The sequence below is a fragment of the Epinephelus moara genome, chromosome 16, assembly GCF_006386435.1.
Source record: "Epinephelus moara isolate mb chromosome 16, YSFRI_EMoa_1.0, whole genome shotgun sequence".
NCBI lineage: Eukaryota > Metazoa > Chordata > Actinopteri > Perciformes > Serranidae > Epinephelus > Epinephelus moara.
This window is the reverse complement of record NC_065521.1, coordinates 15,304,133-15,323,681: the sequence shown is the minus strand read 5'-3', so window position 1 is coordinate 15,323,681 and position 19,549 is coordinate 15,304,133. Positions and strand designations below refer to the sequence as shown.

Sequence of the window (19,549 nt, the reverse complement as noted above, 5' to 3'; positions counted from 1 at the left end):
TCATTTTCATTCCAGTCAGCCGTGGTGACCTGCAAGCAGTTTGCAAAATCAACAGGTTCCTCTTTTATAACCAAGATATAGGTTAATATTAAACTTTTGTTTTTGTTTGCAGATCTCATGTTGGCCCAGTTGCATTTTAATACTTAAACATGCATGCAAAAGGATTTAAACATTGGACTACTGAATCTTAATTTATCTTGATCTTTATCTATTTTATTGGATTTCAGTCAGCTGCACATTTAATAATAAATATGCATTAATGAACTTTTCCCTACTAATCCCATTTTCCTCCAGTTTGACGGAGAGACATCGCCACATTGCACATTTGTAAAACCCATCAGCACTATGATGGTTTACAACTTACCATGAAATTTTAAGTAAAACAAAACTGCATTTAGGCATGGAGGGAGAGGGAGAGGTAGAGGGAGAGCATGCCATTCAGACAATAACGTGCGCGGGAAAAGGAGGGCGGAGAGAGGAGGAGCAGAGAGAGGGGGAGGGGGAGGAGAAAGGGGGGATAAATGGCGGTCTTTTTATCTCCAGTTTCCCACATCCTGTGAACGGCTGCAAACGCGGCCACCCAATTTGAAAGAATGAGAGGAATGCGCCTATTCTCCCCAGCGCGCTTTGATGCGCAGCCAGTGGAGAGGCATTGTCAGGCAACTCAAATAAAGCCCATAGTCCTGGACTTCACTTCAGCCAATAAACCTCTGTGTTTAATGTGAAAATAATCAGGTAAATGGCAGAGGGGGAGAATGGCTGGAATGTGATTGATGAACTGCTCTCAGGTTGTGTGTGTCTCCTCCTGTAGACAACGTCTTTATTAAGCCATGTGGTCGTGGATGCTTTAGTGCAGCCAGCAGCAACAGTGTGTTTCTGTTCTCACATGTAGACACAAGTTGAGAACAATTAAAAAGCGCCATAACAGAGACGTTAATATCAAATATGGCCACACTGTATCTTTAGGAAGCGAACAGAATAGAATAGCTGTGCATCCACTTTCAGTAACTTGATGCACACTTCCAGTTATGTGCAGCCTATTAATAATAGTCTGATCAAATCTTCTCTTCCCTGAGTCAGTTTCCCGCGAAGAGAGGAAACAGGGGGGAGGCACTTGGCTTTGAATTTGCATTTCCCTCCAACTTGAATTCATAATTACTACTTTGTCTCCCCCCTTTTTAGCGCGTTTTTATTCCGCCACGTCTGTCTGGCCCAGCCGGTTATGAGGTTGGCTGTATTTTCATCCGGTGATTGACGTGCGTTTGGAGCGCGTATCTGCGCTCCTATTGGTGCAGAGAGCGGAAGGAGGCGGTGAAACGCAGACGTCAGACCGCGCTGCCCCGCCCCTTACTACTGCCTTATAACCGTCCTCCCCCACATTACTCGTTGTTTCCAAGAGCCGGTGTCTGACAGAGGTATTGCCCTGCACCGCCGTCCTCTCTCTGTTTATATTGCTTAACTGTTTACAAAACATTGCGGGGGAATATCCGTGGTCTCTTCTATCCGGATGAGAGGATTCTTACCGCCTTTTTGTTCCTGCTACGTGGACTTTAAGCTTTTCGCCGGAGACGGGAGAGTCGCACTAACGGGATAAAAAACTGCCATTATAAACCAAAACAACAAAAACGAAGAACACGTCCTCGTCGTCTCGTCGCCTGCCTGTGGTGGATATATACACACCCAAAGGAATGCTGCTGTCCAAGCTCAATTCTCTGGCCCACATCTCCACCGTAGACATGCCGGCGAAGATCCAGCTCCAAGTTCATCAAGGTTAGACGCCCTTTTTCCACCGTGTCGTCATGGAGGACGGGGCTGCAGCAATGGCTGGCAGCCCGCTTATCGTGCCTCCGTCCGCACATGCTACTACTTGCTAATGTCTGAAGGACGGCGGCTCATTTAAAGCTTTATTACATTTAATAACCAGATTATTATGTTCAGATATCTTCACACTGCCTGTATTTGCTGTGCTATATGAGCCGGTGTGTACAGAGGGACTAGCTTAGTGAGTTTCCCGTATTTACCGGCTGTGTTTATGTGTCTCACAGTGAAGGAGAGGGAGCCTTTCGAGAAGCTGTATCAGGTCGGCGCGGTGCTGGGCAGCGGCGGCTTCGGCACCGTGTACTCCGGGACGAGGATATCCGACGGAGCTCCGGTTAGTATACTTTATGTGTTATTATTATTATTATTATTATTATTATTATAGGACATGTTGCATGTTGAAGCAGCTGCTTTGTATTTTATTGTACATGTCATTTGACGCGGTGTCGCCTTTGCTTTGCTAGGTTGCTGTCAAACATGTGGCCAAGGACAGAATCTCCGAGTGGGGGGACCTGGTAAGAAACCATTTATACTCATAACTATATCAAGTAAACATTGAATTTTTGAAAGTATTTGAGCTTGTATTTATGTAATAAAAGCTAATATTTATCATGGTGTCTCCAGAATGGCTCCCGGGTCCCAATGGAGATCGTGCTGTTAAAGAAAGTAGGGACAGGCTTCCGTGGCGTTATCAAAATGCTGGACTGGTTTGAGCGGCCGGACAGCTTCATCATCGTGATGGAGAGGCCCGAAAACGTCAAGGACCTGTTCGACTTCATCACGGAGAAAGGTGCCTTACCGGAGGAGCTGGCGCGGAGCTTTTTCCGCCAGGTGCTGGAGGCTGTGCGGCACTGCCACAGCTGCGGCGTGGTGCACCGGGACATCAAGGACGAGAATATACTCATCGACCTCCGCACCGGGGAGATGAAGCTCATCGACTTCGGGTCCGGAGCCCTGCTGAAGGACACCATATACACAGACTTTGACGGTGAGTCATCGATGCTCAAAACAGGCTCTGATGTGTTATAATCTGTTATTTCACTAGGTGTAATAGAGAGGGGGGATTTTTAGCGTCATAGCCACATGAATAGCCAGGTGAACCTCTTCAGTCTTATGATTTGTGCCCACACACCCCAGCAGGAATTCCTAGGTTGTGTCATCTCTAACACCCCCCCTCCACACACACACACACACACATACACACAGCAGCCTATTAATACTGGCTGAGCAGCATTGCCGTTGCTTTGGCGCCCCCTATGGGAGGGAAGCTGCATTTTTACAACTCAAAGTTTGTAAACAAAGTCACATGTCCGCTCCCCCTCCCACACACACACACTCCTCTCTCACACAGACACTGCCTGTCACGCTCCCTGGCACCTGAGCCCAGATAATAGCCTCGGAAACAGCTCAGCTGATAAAACTGAACTCTGTTAATCGCTTCGCCCCGCCTGCAGTGCTTTCCTTTTCAGTTTGACTGCATAATACAATAACAGATGGAAGATATATCTGATAGTTGTGTTCATTTGTGCATTGTTATTAAACATGGATGCAGTTTTTAAAGATATTCTTTTTCTTCCCTCCCACCTGACAGGCACAAGAGTGTACAGCCCGCCAGAGTGGATCAAATATCATCGCTATCATGGACGCTCTGCCACAGTTTGGTCCCTGGGTGTCTTGCTGTATGACATGGTGTGTGGGGACATTCCGTTTGAGCACGATGAGGAGATCACAAGGGGGCAGGTCCTCTTCCGGAGGAGAATCTCCACAGGTAAATTCACATGGCAATGCATGCTGTAGCTTCTGGGTGACAGGTGTGTAATATTTCATGCTGAGTTTATTGCTCCAGACTTATTGGTTCTCCTCCCCCTCCTCCACCAGAATGCCAGCAGCTGATCAAGTGGTGTCTGTCTCTGCGGCCAGCCGACCGTCCATCCTTCGAGGACATCATCAATCACTCGTGGATGCAGAGCACACCCTCCTCTTTAATCCCATCCACAGTGCAGACGGAGAAGACGACCACAGAGATCAGGCTGCACAGCATCAGCCACGAGCCCACAGCCTTCACACCCACCCCTGTGGCCGTGGCTCAGTGATGGAGACGAACAGTTCGCTCTGGGCTGCTGGGTCCGAACTGGACTGCACTGACATAAGAGACTATTAATAAAGACTTATGTAACAGACTTGAAGCAGAGAGGAGGGGAGGGCAGCGCACAGGCCGGCGGTCCCGACACAAGCGAGAGCAAGGTGTAAAGGACTAAACACAGAGGAGACCGAGGTCACGACAAAACTATCACACCTCGGTTTCAGCCTGGCAGGCCAGACCCTCTCCGCCCTCACCACCCCAACTACTTGATTTCCCCAGCTGTTGACCCACGTCGGTGTCACAACAACATCCTCGCTGGATCTAGACAACGGGTGTTTATCAGTCTGTAGGGGGCATGCTCTGTATGCACGGACACCTGCAAATACAGTACACAAGCTCGCTGTTCTGCTGAATGACAAGCAGACAGTCTGCGTTATGTAACCTCTCGCTGCACTGTACTCTGCTCCCTCCCTGTACTCTCTGTGTCACAGCAGAGTGGGAAGAGCAGAGGTGTTGGCGACGAGGAGCGCGGTTTTCAAAAAGTGCCTTCTGTGAGATTGTTGGGGGACCCTGAAAATACTTGAATTTGTGAAAGCAGAGAAGGCTCTTCTTCTCCGAGACCTTTCTGCTCCTTACTCTGTACAAGGCTTTATATTGTTTATTGCTGTTTTTCCTCTCATGGGCCTAGATCAGTAAAGCCTATGCCATCTACAACCACTACTATCACAACTTCTACTACTCCAATGTCATTAGCAACCAGACAACCTCATACCTCTGGCAGCAACCTGTGCAAACACATCATAAAGGAAACACTGGACTTACCTCACACTCTACTCTCTTTACTACAGCATCCACCTCTACTCTACAACCTCCGCTTCCTCTTCTTCTCATGTTGTATACAAACATGAGGCCTAGGCAATCGCTCGTTCACATCCACCTGAATGCACACCACAATGCAAACCATACCGAAATACAACATCCTCTGCTCTTCACTTCAATTTTTTTTTTATTTTATGTTTAAACAGTGCCTCACACAAGTCTTAAAATTTGGTGGGGACAAGAATTGTAAATAATGATGATATTTATTATTGTTGTGACTTCTTTCTCACACTCAATGAGCTCAGAATTTATTTATTTATTTATGAGAGAATTTCGGCTGTTTGTGTGTATTTCATTCCACAGTCACTGAAGGGCCCACAGATTATTTAAAGAGACAAACAAAGACGAGATGAATCTTTTCTGACCATATTTATGGCTTGAAATTTAAAAAAAAAAAAAGAAAAAAGAGCAGATGTGTGTGTATGTTTGTGTATGTCCTGTAAATAACGTGTAAATAGTCCCCGAAAGCACTTCCATCTTAATGTATCTGAACATTAACGTCTACTGATGGTAACTGGTTTTGTGTAACTGGTCGCTGTTGTCTGCTGTGGGAGCAAATGAATTCTGAATGTTGGATGTTTGTGTGTAAGAGTGTATGAATGTATTTGTGTGTGTGTGTGTGTGTGTGTGTGTGTGTGTGTGTGTGTGTGTGTGTGTGAGAGAGAATGAGAAAACTGTTCTGGTTTCATGATTGCAGCTTGGATTGTTTTTTCATCCATTCAAATTAGAATTGTAAATTATGTTAGAAACTATTTTTATACGATTTCAATAAATATTTTTTTAACTATGACACGTGACTCCTTTGTATTGCTTCAAGTAGCACAGTGGGTTGCTGTGACCCCGTGTAGCTCAACATAATCACGTTAAAAATGGTACTGTTGGTACTGCGACACACATCACATCAAGGTGAAAGCAAATGTCATACATGTGTTAGAGTAAGAAAACATGCAAGGATAAATTCTTATTGAGAGAGAATTTACTTACAAGGGAAGTAAAAACAACAGCAACAGCAGTGCATAGAGTATGTTAACACAAATAGAATTTACTAGGTCAGAGGGTTTTACTGTTTTTTTCCACTCGGTTTCCTGTTTGACACCTTTATAGAAAAGCAGAGCAGATGAAGAGATAAGAGCAGACAGGCGAAGGCAGATGGCAACAAAAAGGGGCAGGGGTGCTTACATATAGAGAGGAAAATGAGCTTAAAACATTCCCAGAATTGACTTTCAACTACAAATTCGGATATATAGCAACAGCACTGACTTCGTTATTGATAGAAAATCATTCATTCATGCAGAACATGAAGGCCGAGAAGGTACTCGATTTAGAAGAGTTAATATACTTACAGTATATGAGTTAAATTTTGTCAAGGTGATCTAACTGTACACACATATCCCACAAATTGATATTAGATATCAGGATTTCAGCTTTATTAAACCACTGCTAAATGCTTAAATGGGTATTTGTCGATGTGTCTCTGAATTACACATGGCATTATATTTAGTGTAGTATTATGGGTTTAAATAACCAAGCAGCACAGTTGGATTAACCTGTTGGGGGGCGCAGGGGGGTGGGGGAGTTGAAGTGGGGGCATAGGTGTAGATTTCGGGGGGATGCAGGAGACACATCCCCCTCAATATTAAGCACATGTGCACTATTCCCCCTCCCCCCAATAAATGACATCAATGAGGGCTTTTATTTGACAAAATTCAAGACAATTACATCATAAATTGATGTAGAAAAGCCACAAACTGGAACATACAAATTACCAGAACGCAGTAAATTAAGTGTTTGATGCTCAATTTTTATTTTTTTTTCGAAGGACCTCCAAACCCCATCTATGTAAATGAAAAGCGAAGCCCTTGGGTGGGTGGGTGGGGCTGGGGGATGAATTTTGGGCCTCTGTTGCCTCCCTCCCCCATTAGACCCAGAGACCAGCCAGTACTAATACACTGGAGTGTGACCTGATCTCAAGTGAGCGCTGTGTAACATTAAGTCTTAAAACTAGATTTTGACTCATGGCCACAAAGATGAGGTAATAATGTGGGATGCCTTAGTGGATTTTGTACATCTTGAAGAAGTTTACAGTGAATCAAATTACGTATAGGAGTCCCAGGCAGTCTCCTTTTTGCCCCATAAGTAAGTAAGTGAGCATAATGTAGTTAAAAAAGCTCTATCTAGTCCAATTATGACATTAAATCTTACATATTTATGTATAATTTCACTGGAACTGTACCGTATATGATGTGACAAATAAATTCATTAACTGATCGATTGATCAGTAATAATACTCCAATAGCATAAGGCATAAAAAACACTTTTAGTTTTGATACTTTAAGTATATTTGCTGGTAATTATGAACTTCAGTAACGTAAAATGTTTAAAGGAGCTGTAGACAACATTCAGAGCATATCAATGATTCAGCATCTTTGCTGGGATTGCCTGCACATGGCTCTCAGCATGGAGGTGGCTGAGCCGGCAGCTAACAGTGCTGACAGAGCTAATGGTGTTAACCTAGCAGGGAAGCTGGGCATTACGCTTCCACACCGCCATTGTTTCGCCTAGTCCGAAACATGCTTGGGAGAAAAAATGTGCGTGAAAAAGAGGTAGAGCCTGCACACTTTTTCATTCATGTTTTGTGCCGGCCTTGCACCTTTTTTGATGTGCGTATAACTACCCTCTCGCACCCAGAAAAAATGTGCATCCCATTGGCTAGCTTCGCCCCACCTTACCTCTGATAACACCGTCCCGACCCAAAAACATAACAACAGTGAGATATACACAAGGACTCACATGCATGCCCGGCTAGCACAACACAGAACAGGGAAGCTTAGATTAAAACACACGCAGAGAGAGTGTAATGTAATGTTTTTACTTAAGTAAAGGATATAAGTACTTCTTATAGCATCAATTGTAAGCCATAATCACCCTCTGCCAATTCACATCCGGAATGTGGACCACTGCTTGTCTTTATCGGTTTATTCCCTGTAACAACTTGCAGATGTTCTTAAGGGTTAATCTTGACATTTTAGTGGTGATAGTGACCAGCAGGCAGCAGCCCATCATGGATCTGCCCTCTCGGATAGATAAGAGTTGTAGGTTTAATCAGTTGCGATGCTCCCGAGAGACACTTGGCCTCACAGCTAATCTTCCTTGAGACAGCGCTTCTGCAACCCCACCTACAGCGAAACAAAGATTTACACAACAGCAAATTACATGGAGGCTGGGCACGCTGCTGCTCCCATCAGCCTCTGTCAGGTGAATACAATGCGTGTTTAGCAGCCGGGATTTGAGCGGATGGACGGGGACTGAAATTAAGGGATGCAGATGGAAGCCATAATACCCGTCTTTATTCTCAGACATGCACGTTTCAAGTCATAAATATACCAAATCAAAGTGCTGAAGTGGCTCTGTGCAACTCACTGTGTGTATTTTTGTATCAGATAATAATAGGCAGAGGCCATCAAAGGAAACCAGCCCTAAAAATAAAATGCCATCTCCAGCATGAATTCAGACTGTAGTGTCAGTCATCAGTAATCCCTCTGATCTGCTGCTGGCTTTCTTCTGCAGGTTCTCAGACAACTCACAATTTCCCTGAAGAGATTACAGTGTATCAGCGACCACAGGTAGTTTCCGCGAATGACATCGCCATTCATTTCCCCTCTCGTTCTAAGAACCACATGCCACATCAGACTCTGCATGTCAGCCGCTGGTGTTATGAGCGTCCTAAAATGCAGCCAAGTAGCTGTGCTGTTCCAAATGTTCCAAGTATTTCAGCTGGAGAGCAGGAGTTCTAAAGCTGACCTGCCTCTTCTGCCTTTATTCAGTTGAAGATGCAAAGTGAGAAAACTAAAGATGGGATCTATTTTTGTCTTGTTTGTAATGATGGTTGTCACAACTGAGAAGTTAAAGAGGGTATAATCTTTTATTCAGAGTATTAGGACTGGGAATGGGTGATGCTTTAATAGCTCGGGATAATTTACTTATCAATGAGCCTGTGTTTTTGTTTATTAAAAGAAGGTATGCATATCCATGTCTGTGTTTAAATATGTGTATTGAGACATGTGATTATGTCTTGATATGTATGTATGTGTAGACTATATACTTAATGTGTATGTATAAAAATTTAAATGCAACACTTTTGTTTTTGCACCCATTTTCACAGGTGTAACCCTGCCATTTAAAAGTATGGAATCCACTGCCACAAAGCTTGATTGCATCCAGTCAGACGTCTAAGGGGACTGCTTTATATGTTTGAATGGTCTTTCATGCTTTTAGGTTGAAGAAAGTCGCCTTTACAAAAAGGTCTTATTTAGTATTAAGGGTTGGTTCGTACGTAGAAAACAAAACACTGCACAGGAAGAGACGAAGACGCCTCTGATCAACATTTCAGTAGGAGTAGAAGGAATCACCAGTCATTTGTAAAAACAAAACTGGAAGCGTTATTGACCTGGTTCCTGTTTCAGTGTCAGGTGTACAATAATGCCTTTAACAAGCTGGGATTAACAGCCATGTTGCTTTAGCAAAGCTGTTCTCCAAACTGCAGAGGTTAGTCTAGGGCAGGGATACTCAACTAGCTTTGCCCAGGGGCCAAATACAAAATGACCAGAGAGCAGGGGCCAGTTAATAAACAAATGTTAATACTATTCATCAGTATGAATAATAAATTATTGTTTTCAACATTTCGGTGTTTGCTGCCCCCACTCATCTTTGTCAAGAGGCAAATGCAGGCCCAACAGTCTTGGATAGGTCAGGTGTATGCAGGGGCATTTCTAGGGTTCAAGGAAATTCGGGGATTGGCCCGGACCTCTAGCACCTTTTTTTTTTAAATTTGTTTGTTCAGATAAACAAGCTCTGTTTTGATGCTTTTTCTGTGCACCTCATTTACATTCAAAGAACAAAAATAATTCACAATTACTTTTTTTTCCCATTTTGAATTGGAGAATGGTTGGTGGGCCACCTAGCACCGTATCTCAGGCCAGATTTGGCCCACAGACCGTAGGTTGAGTATCACTGGCCTAGGGTTAGCGCAGGAATTTTTTCCGTCTTCTATGCTCCACCAGCGAGATATGTTGCCTCACAATGCTGAACTTAAACACACAACAACAGCACTCTGAATATCTTTATATCATAGTTGCCTAGTCTATGCTCGAGGGGGAGTGTGTCTATGTTCCCTCACCATATGTTCCCTGAATCTTGTGTTCCCTGAACAGGACCTACCTACAGGAGAATGAAATTATCGAAACATTTCAAATAATTTCCTTAGAAAAGGAAAGAGGGTGTTAACACATACATAAGATTAAGTACAGTTTAGAGCCTCTCTTGCATTGAGGCTGACCTTGGCAAGGGACTTTTCTCAGTGTCAGCTGCCTCTGATATTCCTTGATTTTATTAAATTTTAATGAACTTGTGAGACTTAGGGCTGGGTATCGGTACTTGATACCTTTAAGGTACCGACCAAAATAATCCAGCATGAAGTAGTCTCAAGAATTCTCCAGCCAAATAATACCTGCAATCAATCCGTTTCCTTCACAAATCTATATAGAAATGACTATTTGTATGGTTTTCCTCGCAGCTAATCAGTAAAAGTGTTCTTCTATTTAATATGGCATGTGATTGACCCACTACTGAGCAGCTACAAACCATACTGTCTGTGGTGTGGTGAAGTGGGGCACAGTGTATTTGATGGAGTTGGCAGTCCAGCGTGCCCAGATGCCACCAAAACATTTGAAAGTATATCAATACTACACACCTGTAGCGTCTGGTGGCAATTTACACAACTGATTCACACGATAGGCATCGAATGAAGTAGAAAAAAGAAGGTATCAAATGAAGTACTCTGTAGGTATCACTTCATTTTTATTCATTTTATTGCATATGAATGATTGAAGCCTTCTGTGGACACACTGTTCAAGATGTAGTGAGAAGACAACAAGTGTCATTTGATATAATGATTAAATGAAACTGAGGTTGGTAAACTGAAAATATTTTCATTTTACACCTACTAGAAGTCACACTTGCTGCACCTATTTTGTCCCATGTCTCAAGAATCACTGCAATGTGCGTCATTTGTTTTGATCACACCACAGAGGTCGTGTTGTAATATGTTCTCAGCTACACTCTACTCACCCTCAGTGGGTGTTAATGACCTGAGACTACCGCCTCACCAGTAAGAGCCGATTGGCTCATCTTTGACTTGTTCCCGTAAGTCTTGGGCTACACTTTCTTACGAAGAAAAAACAGAAAGCCCAGCTGTTGCATAATCACCCTCCTCCCTGTTCTAACTGATAGACAGACCCGAAGCTGTTGGGCAATGCTGTCAGAAGCTTCCTGCAGTACCATACACCCACCACATCCACCCCACCCAACTCTCTCAGTGTCAGTGTCTCCATCTGCCATCTTGACAAATACACTACAGGCAGTGACACATTCTTACGCACACAGGGGCAGGGTTTGCAGCATTATGTTCATAAAATAACAGAGGAAGTCAGAAGAAGAAAATGAGTTTATTATGTTTTAGGACCTTCATCTTGTCCATAGGCATGGTAACACTTCTTAAGACAGCAGCTGGCTGGCTTGGCAGAACGCAAAAGTTTTTAGCTTTTTTTTTTCACTCATCATTTTTTTTCCTCCTTCATGTCCCCTTAAGGCTTCCGTAGAAATCATTGCAATTGTTTTTCTGTAAATTATTGATGTTGAGAAATGGGCCGACACACATGGACTATACACTTACCAGTAATAGAAAATGGGGTTGGTCATCACATTCATAGATCTCACTCTCTATAAGGGGCTTTAGAAAAATGCTGATACTGAAATTTTCAGAACTGGGGTCAGAGGTCACCTCAGAGATCATGTCAAAATGTAGATATTCAGTTCTACTGTGTTTCTCTTCTAGGCTTTTACACAATGGGTAAATAATAAAACAATATTACCATTAAAAAGTATGAAAGGGGAGATAGTTGAGATGTTTTTTTCTTAGCTAGGCTACAACATGTGGTTGTTAGCTTAGTCACTGTCAAAAAAATCGCAGATGTGGATGCTTATCATATTGTCTTCAGGGTTGGCTGTCACATGTATTGTTCTTTGTTTTGTTCTTTATAATGTTATATAAAAATGAAAAATGCACTTATTTTCCTGCTTATGCTCTTTTGTTGCGTGACTTAGTTAGGTTGTTGTATTTCAATGAAAAGTTTCGATGTCGTAGTCAAGTATTCATTCATTCATTTTCCATAACCGCTTATCCTGTTAGGGGTTGTGGGGGAGCTGGAGTCTATCCCAGTTTTCATTGGGCAAGAGGTGGGGTACACCCTGGACAGGTCGCCAGACTATCACAGAGCTGACACATGGAGACAGACAACAACAGCTACAGCCAATTCAGAGTCACCAATTAACCAAAACTGCCTGTCTTTGGATTGTGGGATGAAGCTGGAGTACCCAGAGAAATCCCACACTGACATGGGTTTGAACCAGGAACACCCTGTGATGCAACAGTGCTAACCGCTGCACCACTTTGCTACCTTGTAGTCAAGTATTTTAACCTTAATGCGTCTTACACCACTGCTTAATCTAAAGGGGTATTCCAACATTTTAAAATGAGGAACTTCGGCAGACAGATTCAAGAAGGAATTTTTGGAATCAAATTTGTCCCTAATATGATTCAAACTCAAAAAAAAAACCTGGATCATACAGTTCCACCAGTGCAACTCAAGAGGGTCTTTCATTGGTTCCTCCTTGGCTGCTTAAGTACCCACATCTTTCAAACTTCATACCTCTGGTTTATAATTAAGCCGAGAAGACATTAAACAACTGTTTTCAGACTGAGCAGTCTCTGATCTTCTTGTATAGAAAATTGGTGGACTGCCCCTTTAACTTCCCACACAGATTTAAACCTAAACTAATCCTCAGTAGAGCAAGGAGCAGCAAAGTTTCCCTCATCCTCCTGTCTTGATGAGGTCACTACAACCTCATAAAGGCATGAGTGCATGAATACACCCAGACTCACACACACATTAAGTGTGTAATGGCTGCTGGCCAGCTGTGTCTGTGTCACTCCTTCCAGCAGAACCGAGGGTGCGATGCTCCAGTAAAGGTCGAGCTGAGCTGCCTCCTCACGGAGCAACACTGTCTTCCAGATGTCACGGTTTGGCTCCGACCCTCCTCTTCTTCACTGCTCGTCTAACAGACTGTCTGTGTGAGTGTGTGTGTGGTAGGGAGGAGGATTTCGGGCACCAGACTGTCGGGCCGTCCTGGCTGCTATGCTCAATCAAATTTAGCCTCTAAGGAGTATTTATCTGTTGCCAGAGTGAAAAAATGACTCTCCACAGATCAGCTCACAGTTTCCATCTCTTCACTGTGGGGTGATTCACACAGTGATGTAGCGGTAAAGGTGGGTAAAACTACGGCCACCAGCTGCTGATTGTCACAGGGACACAGTCACCAAAACTTCAACTTATTCCTTTGTCCTTTATTTGTTATTATGTACACAGTCTGTTCTTATTATGGAAGAGACAAGGGGTAAACACTACTCTTTTTTTACTGTATTTAGTAGTGTTGTAGTCAAGACCAACTAAACTGAGACAAGATCATGACTAAGACCAGAGTGTATTAAGATCATCAAGACTGAGACATTACCAAGACTCTGCGGGGTTGAGACTGAGTCAAGGCCAAGACCAGACCTGTGTGAGTCTCACACCTCATGACACACTCAGGATCAAATGTGGAAAATGGAAACCATATGCACTCCTCAAATTAATCTGAAAGATCCACATTTCCATAACAACTAAGAAGCTGGAATCATCTTAACCAACTTTATGTAGTACCAATTTTTGCACAGACAGTTCAGTGATATCCCTGCAGTTGTGGTCTTGGAATAAAATCTAGAGCCCTCTTTTTTCTGAGGCGAGTAAAAATGCAGTCAAGTCCAAGACAAAGCCGAATCCTTCAAAAAGTAGTCTTGAGACCAATCTCGTGTACTACAAGATTTTCGTTGTCATGGTCATTTTTGTGAAGGGGATAGAGGTTACCTACAGACTTCTGTTTATTATAAATAATTATGTTCTACACTGTGGCTTTTTTTGTTTGTTTGTTTTTTAGTTGTGGGTTTGGATGGGTATGGATGTCAGGATGGAGGGCAATGATATTCAGCTAACGGTTTGTGGGCCAAATCTTGCCGACAAATCTTGCAATTCACAAAATGATAATAATTTAATCACACTTGGATCTTTTTAAGACTTTGAATGTAAACAAGGTGGCAGAGGGCATTGATAAACATCCAAATAGAGCTTGTTTATTTAAAAAAAAAAAAAAAAAAAAGGGCCAGGGGAGGATCACCCAGATGCCCCAACAGAGGTCCAGGCCAAGCCCCGAATGTCCTGGAGTCTAGAAATGCCCCTGCGTACACCTGACCTGTGCAGGGCTGCTATGACTGGATTTACCTCTTGGCAAAGATGAGTGAGGACACTGGACGTTGAAAGGTTGTAAACACGCAATTCATAGGTTATGTACTGATCTTCTTCTTGTCTTTTGGCTGCTCCCTTCAGGGGTCACCACATCGAATCATCTGCTTCCCAGTGGTCTTCGACCAACAGTCGTCCAATTTCCACCGGCACCCTGCTGGTCAACAGCACCGGAGGTAGTCGTTCTTAACCCGGGCCTCGACCTATCCAGTATGGCAGACATGTTTGTTTTCTGCAAGACTGTTTTGGCGCAAGTTTTATGGCAGATGCCCTTCCTGATGCAACCCTCACCATTTATCCGGGCTTGGGACCCGCATCAGGAGTACACAGAAAGTGGCCCCCCAGTGGCCCCTTGGCAAAGTAAGTTGAGTATTCCTGATGACTGAAAAGCTACAGATGAAATATTCCACTTATGTATTCAATGGAACTGCATCACTAAGCGCTAAAAAAATGGTAAATGGTCATGGTAAAGTAAACACACAGTGATCTAAAGGCAATTTGACTTCTGTAAACAATTTTTTTTATGCAAATTTCAAATTAATTTTACGTCTGCATGTACATTGCTGTTGTTGTTCTTAAGGAATACAAACAATGTCGTCATTTTGTCTGTCAGCCCTGTCTCTTTCAAAGGGTGCACATCTCTTTAATAAAGAGGCTTCTCCTCTTACAGCAGATCACAACACCACCATAATACACTGTACTAGGACGCAGTCGGTTAGCCCCGCCCATCTGCTACTTTAAGCAGGATACAACAAATGCACACAAAAAGACAACAGCATGTACAGTCAGCAAATTAAAAAACTATGATTTACAGAAGGTACAGAAGGACATACAGTAGGCCTATCTGTCCTGTCGTCAATTATTGTGTGTTTTTGTAATGAACATTGCATTACCCCTCTTCATGTTCGATGTTAGCTAATGCAGACATCATCCTAACCTGAGTAGCTTCAGCACAGAGCAATAAAGTATTCTCAGAGCGCTGCTGATGATACATCTGTAGATTCATCACAAATAGGAAACAGCAGTGTGTGAAATTAATGAAAGCAAACACGGCAGCGCAGCATTTGTTCATTAACTGATGTTCCCATGGTGCTGTTATTTATTGCCTCATTAAGTAAGAATGTTTTTCTCTGTCTTGCGTGGAAATTCCTCCTGTTCAGTTTAATCTGCATGAGACGACAGCCGGCAGTCATTCTCTCTCTCTCTCAACTTGTAGTCACATGAAGGCAGTTATGCTGTTGACTTTGTTTTCACATTTTTATGAATGACTCAGAGCTCATAATAAGAGAGAAAGAGAGACAGGGCGGACAGCTCCCTGCCCCACCTCAGCACTCTCTCAACAGCTACGCTGGATCCCACGGGTTGTGGCTATCCCGGGCCGTGTTACACCTCCATGACTAACAAGCCTGGACACGGTGGGAGCGGGGAGGCTAAAGGTATGAGAAGGTTTGGCTTGGGTAAACTACATATACACACAGGTGCCGCCATGTTGTGCAACCTGCAGCCTTTTTCCCACCCAAACTGTCAACTGTTGAAGTTCCAAGGAAAAAATACCAGAATTGCTGAACTTCTGCATTTGGATAGCAATGTGGGAAACTGCAAGATTGTAGGTGCACAGTTTTATCTCTGTCAGACTGACAGTTAAGTTCTTTCTCAATTTCTTACCTCTTATAATATTCATGCCCCAGATCAGACAATCCCCTTTATCCAATTGGTTTAACATTTGAGCATTTTGCAACAATGATATCATTTGACTAAAAGGGCATCTCTTGTTTAATATAACTTGGCTCTTAGTTTTGGCCATGATATCACTCGGTTATAACATAAACCGACATCCCTACGACAAACCCCCACACTGCAAGAAACACAAGCACTCAGAAGATCAGACAAGGTCCTAGCAAGCTAACAGTTTAAAGGGGACATATTATATGCTTTTATTTTGTGTCTTATATATTATGTTACAATAAAGGATGTTCATATTAAACGTGGCCGAAGCTTCAAATAATGAGGTAAAGTAATCCCTGTGAGGTAAACCTTAGGAAACTTGGTTGCCGGTGTTGTAAATTTCTCCACAATTTCGGACCAGATTGAACATATCCGGTTGTGTTGTGACGATCACACAACATTACTACTTTTAATGAAAGATCTGTACCTCTTCCACCTTTGCATTAGTTTAAAATCAGGTGTGGACACCCACTAATTACACTTGATGTCTCACCTAAAGAGCCAATCTCCAGAGCTATGACTCGCCAGGCAATATCTTATTGGCTATGGTCTTTATAATGACGGGTTTATGGATCATTTAGCTTGGGATATTTCTCAAACTTAACAAATCTCTCCTCACCTATTCTTTGTCACAAACGAGACAGCAACAGCAAAAGAGTTCTCTTTATGCATCAAAAGTGAGGAGAGGAGTCGAGCTGCCATAGGAGCAGAGAAAAAGAGCTGCTGCAGGAGCTGGTATGCACAAGGAGAGAGAGCAAATGGGGGAAAAATGCATTTAATTGCAGGGGCAATGAGGCTGGAAATTGGACAGTGGCATAAAGTGCCACGGGGCGGTGGTCCAGGAGCACCAACATGCGTCTTGCTGCCACCGGTTTTGTACATTGAAAATAATAGGAGCGTATTTTTCGATGCGTGGCAGTCACCGCCGCGTGTTTTGTTTTGTTTTGGTCTTTAGAGGTTCGGAAGACCCAGAAACACTGACCAATCAGAGCAGACTGGGCTTTTTGGGAGGGGGGGGCTTTAAAAGACAGGCGCTAAAACACGTAATGCAGGTGAAATACAGGTGTTGCAGCACAGACAGCAGGTCATGACACCAAATTCTGGGTCCTATGCATAAGCAGTCTCTGTTGGCCCCCCGCTCTTTGTCTCTTGATCCATGTCTCTGTCCCTACCTTTTTATTTTACAAAGTCAGTTTGCTTACTTTCCCTTCTGGAACCCCAGTTTCCCTTTCTTAGGGGAAGACGCTGGATGCTCCAGCAGCATAAGCAGTCACTCACTTGACTCTTGCTGCATTTTGCGCAGGGGCGGACTAAACCATTTTGCACCTTTTAAGGTTGATAGGGGTCCCGGTTAGCTTCCTCTGTTTCACAAAGTTCAGTCTTTCAACCAATTTAATAGGCTAATTTTAAATTAGTTATGACACTAATTACTTTAAAAATGCAAGAAAACCAAACTTTTCATTCCAGGCTTTTCAAGGGACCCTCTGCCATTGGAGCCCAGGGCAATCGGTCAAAACCCCCCCCCAAAATACAAGTATGAACCTGAAAATGGGCATAACAGGTCCTCTTTCAGTTTGCCAAAAAAGCAAAATAATGAGTTTAAAGATGCTATAAGAGTCAGGTGATAATTCTCTGTAAGCCCATCAAATCATATATAGTCATCTGTCCTATCAACAATGTAAAAAACTTTATCTTTATTACAGAAGCTTTAACATACTGACAGGCAGTGTACCACTGAGCTGGGAGGAAATGCATCTGGATCGGGGCCAGAAGGACAAATAAGTATTCAAGCATCTAAAGATGAGCTAAACTTCCCTCCTCTATCCACACAGAGGAAACAACAGAGAGGGCATTCAAGCTGAGGAAGAAATTAGGAGTCCTGAGCTGACACAGGCCAGTTGGAGCTTCTCACCAAACACACTTGAACAGCCTCTTCTCTTTTATTTGCCTTAGTTAAAACATTTTCAGTGCGTATTTTTCCCATGACTGACTGGGAACTGTGGGAGTGAAGGAACTCACTGTGGTAGCTCAGTGGCTCTGTGTTTGTCTCCAGGATGCCTGTTGGGTTTCCAGGGTAGTGGGAGTAAGCTGTCCGAGCAAGGGGTGACCCTGACTTTCTCTTCGGCTAATTCCCTGAGCAGCTGATAGGCTGTGGGAGGGGGAGGCAGCAGATCCTTGAATCTGAAAGGTTATGGGAAGGGGAGGTTGAGGAAGCTTGGAAGAATGGATTTGGACAAAATCGCCCAAAGAGGGTTCTGCTCTGCATTCATGATGGTGTGTGTTTGAGTTTGTGTCATGACCTGCCCCATGTCATCCTTTTTCTTGACCCTATAAATGTCCTGTTAGTTCACACTGTCACCATAAAGAAATAGTGATTAACATTTTAGGGAACACACTTATCTGCTTCCCTCTAGAGAGTTAAATCAAGTCACGTCTCTTTTATCTAAATACTCCAAAATCACAAATTTGCCCAGAGCAAGAAGACACTAGCGTCTGTGCTGGAGCAAGGAGCGAGTTAGCTTAGCTCAGCACAAAGACAAGAAGCAGGCGGAAACAGTCACGCTGCATTCAAAACCACATACTATACACTACATACTCAGTGTGTGTACTACCATTCAACATACTGTTCCGTAAATAAACAGTAGTGCGTGTCTTTTCGGACACGCTGAGCTGTAATTACCACATCATTTCCTGAAACCCTCCCTGCAGGCTGAAATTGCATAACCATGGAAACCCATGCCAAACTAAGTTCTTCCGGTGATTGAAAAATAATTTTTTAGCAAAGTGAAACCTTACACCAAAGTGTCATTGACATTACAGAGCTGTCTTAGTCACTGTCCATCATGAACGTTGTCCTCTACTAAATTGCAGCCGGCGCAGTGTCCAGTTTTTGCATAGGCTACTGAAATACAATACAATACAAATCTAATACATTGTAAAATGAAAACAATCTCTGTACACATGAGCGTTGTAGCACAATTTCAGAAATAATCTCCATCCACACTAACGCGCCTGAAATCACATAACACATCATGTACACTGAGGAGTGTGCATGCCGATGTGAACAGGAAGCAGATTGTCTATTCTGCAGTTGGTTGCTTACAGAAAATAATATAGTGGAAGAATGGCGATGGCGAAAAGAAAGACCACAGATTTCTTTACTTGGACAATCGACAAGATGAAACTGTTACTGAAAGTAACACGAGTATAAGGCAGTCAAGGCAGCGGAAAAAATAGCTTGGGAATTGTTGCAATTAAGTATGTATTAAAGTGTTATTGGGAGTATTATCCATCGCAGGTGGAAGCCATGGCGATGGGAAAGAAGGTACCCACAAAGGAAGGATGAAAAGGTATGTAGACCTAGCTGTAAAGATTTGACTTGACACTTTGCGACTGATGAGACCAAATTAAACATGGTCAGCAGTGTTTTCAAAGGTCTCCATTTTAGGGGTTCTGAAAACACCAGAGTAGCTTGGGAGCTAGCTGCAAACCTAGCATTAGCTAATGCGTTTTTAAACTAAAACATAATAGTGTGGATGTAGCCTTAGAGTTCACCTGTACATGCAAGAGTGGCATCAATCTTCTCATCGAA

General features: G+C 43.1%; 1 protein-coding gene across 1 annotated transcript; it reads left to right on the top strand.

Moving 5' to 3' along the window:
- The first annotated feature begins 1,384 nt into the window (after positions 1–1,384).
- pim1 (Pim-1 proto-oncogene, serine/threonine kinase) lies at positions 1,385–5,570 on the top strand. The gene is made up of 6 exons (XM_050064853.1): positions 1,385–1,770; positions 2,046–2,152; positions 2,283–2,333; positions 2,443–2,806; positions 3,410–3,586; positions 3,697–5,570. The coding sequence occupies exons 1-6, from the start codon at positions 1,689–1,691 to the stop codon at positions 3,909–3,911; spliced, it is 996 nt and encodes a 331-aa protein (XP_049920810.1). The 5' UTR covers positions 1,385–1,688; the 3' UTR covers positions 3,912–5,570.
- The last annotated feature ends 13,979 nt before the right edge of the window (positions 5,571–19,549 follow it).

Excerpts from the sequence above, each read along its gene's own strand:
- pim1 (XM_050064853.1), top strand. The coding sequence starts at position 1,689 with ATGCTGCTGTCCAAGCTCAATTCTCTGGCCCACATCTCCACCGTAGAC. Across the intron at positions 2,334-2,442 it reads TCTCCGAGTGGGGGGACCTG|AATGGCTCCCGGGTCCCAAT; the intron begins GTAAGAAACCAT and ends TGGTGTCTCCAG. Across the intron at positions 3,587-3,696 it reads CCGGAGGAGAATCTCCACAG|AATGCCAGCAGCTGATCAAG; the intron begins GTAAATTCACAT and ends CTCCTCCACCAG.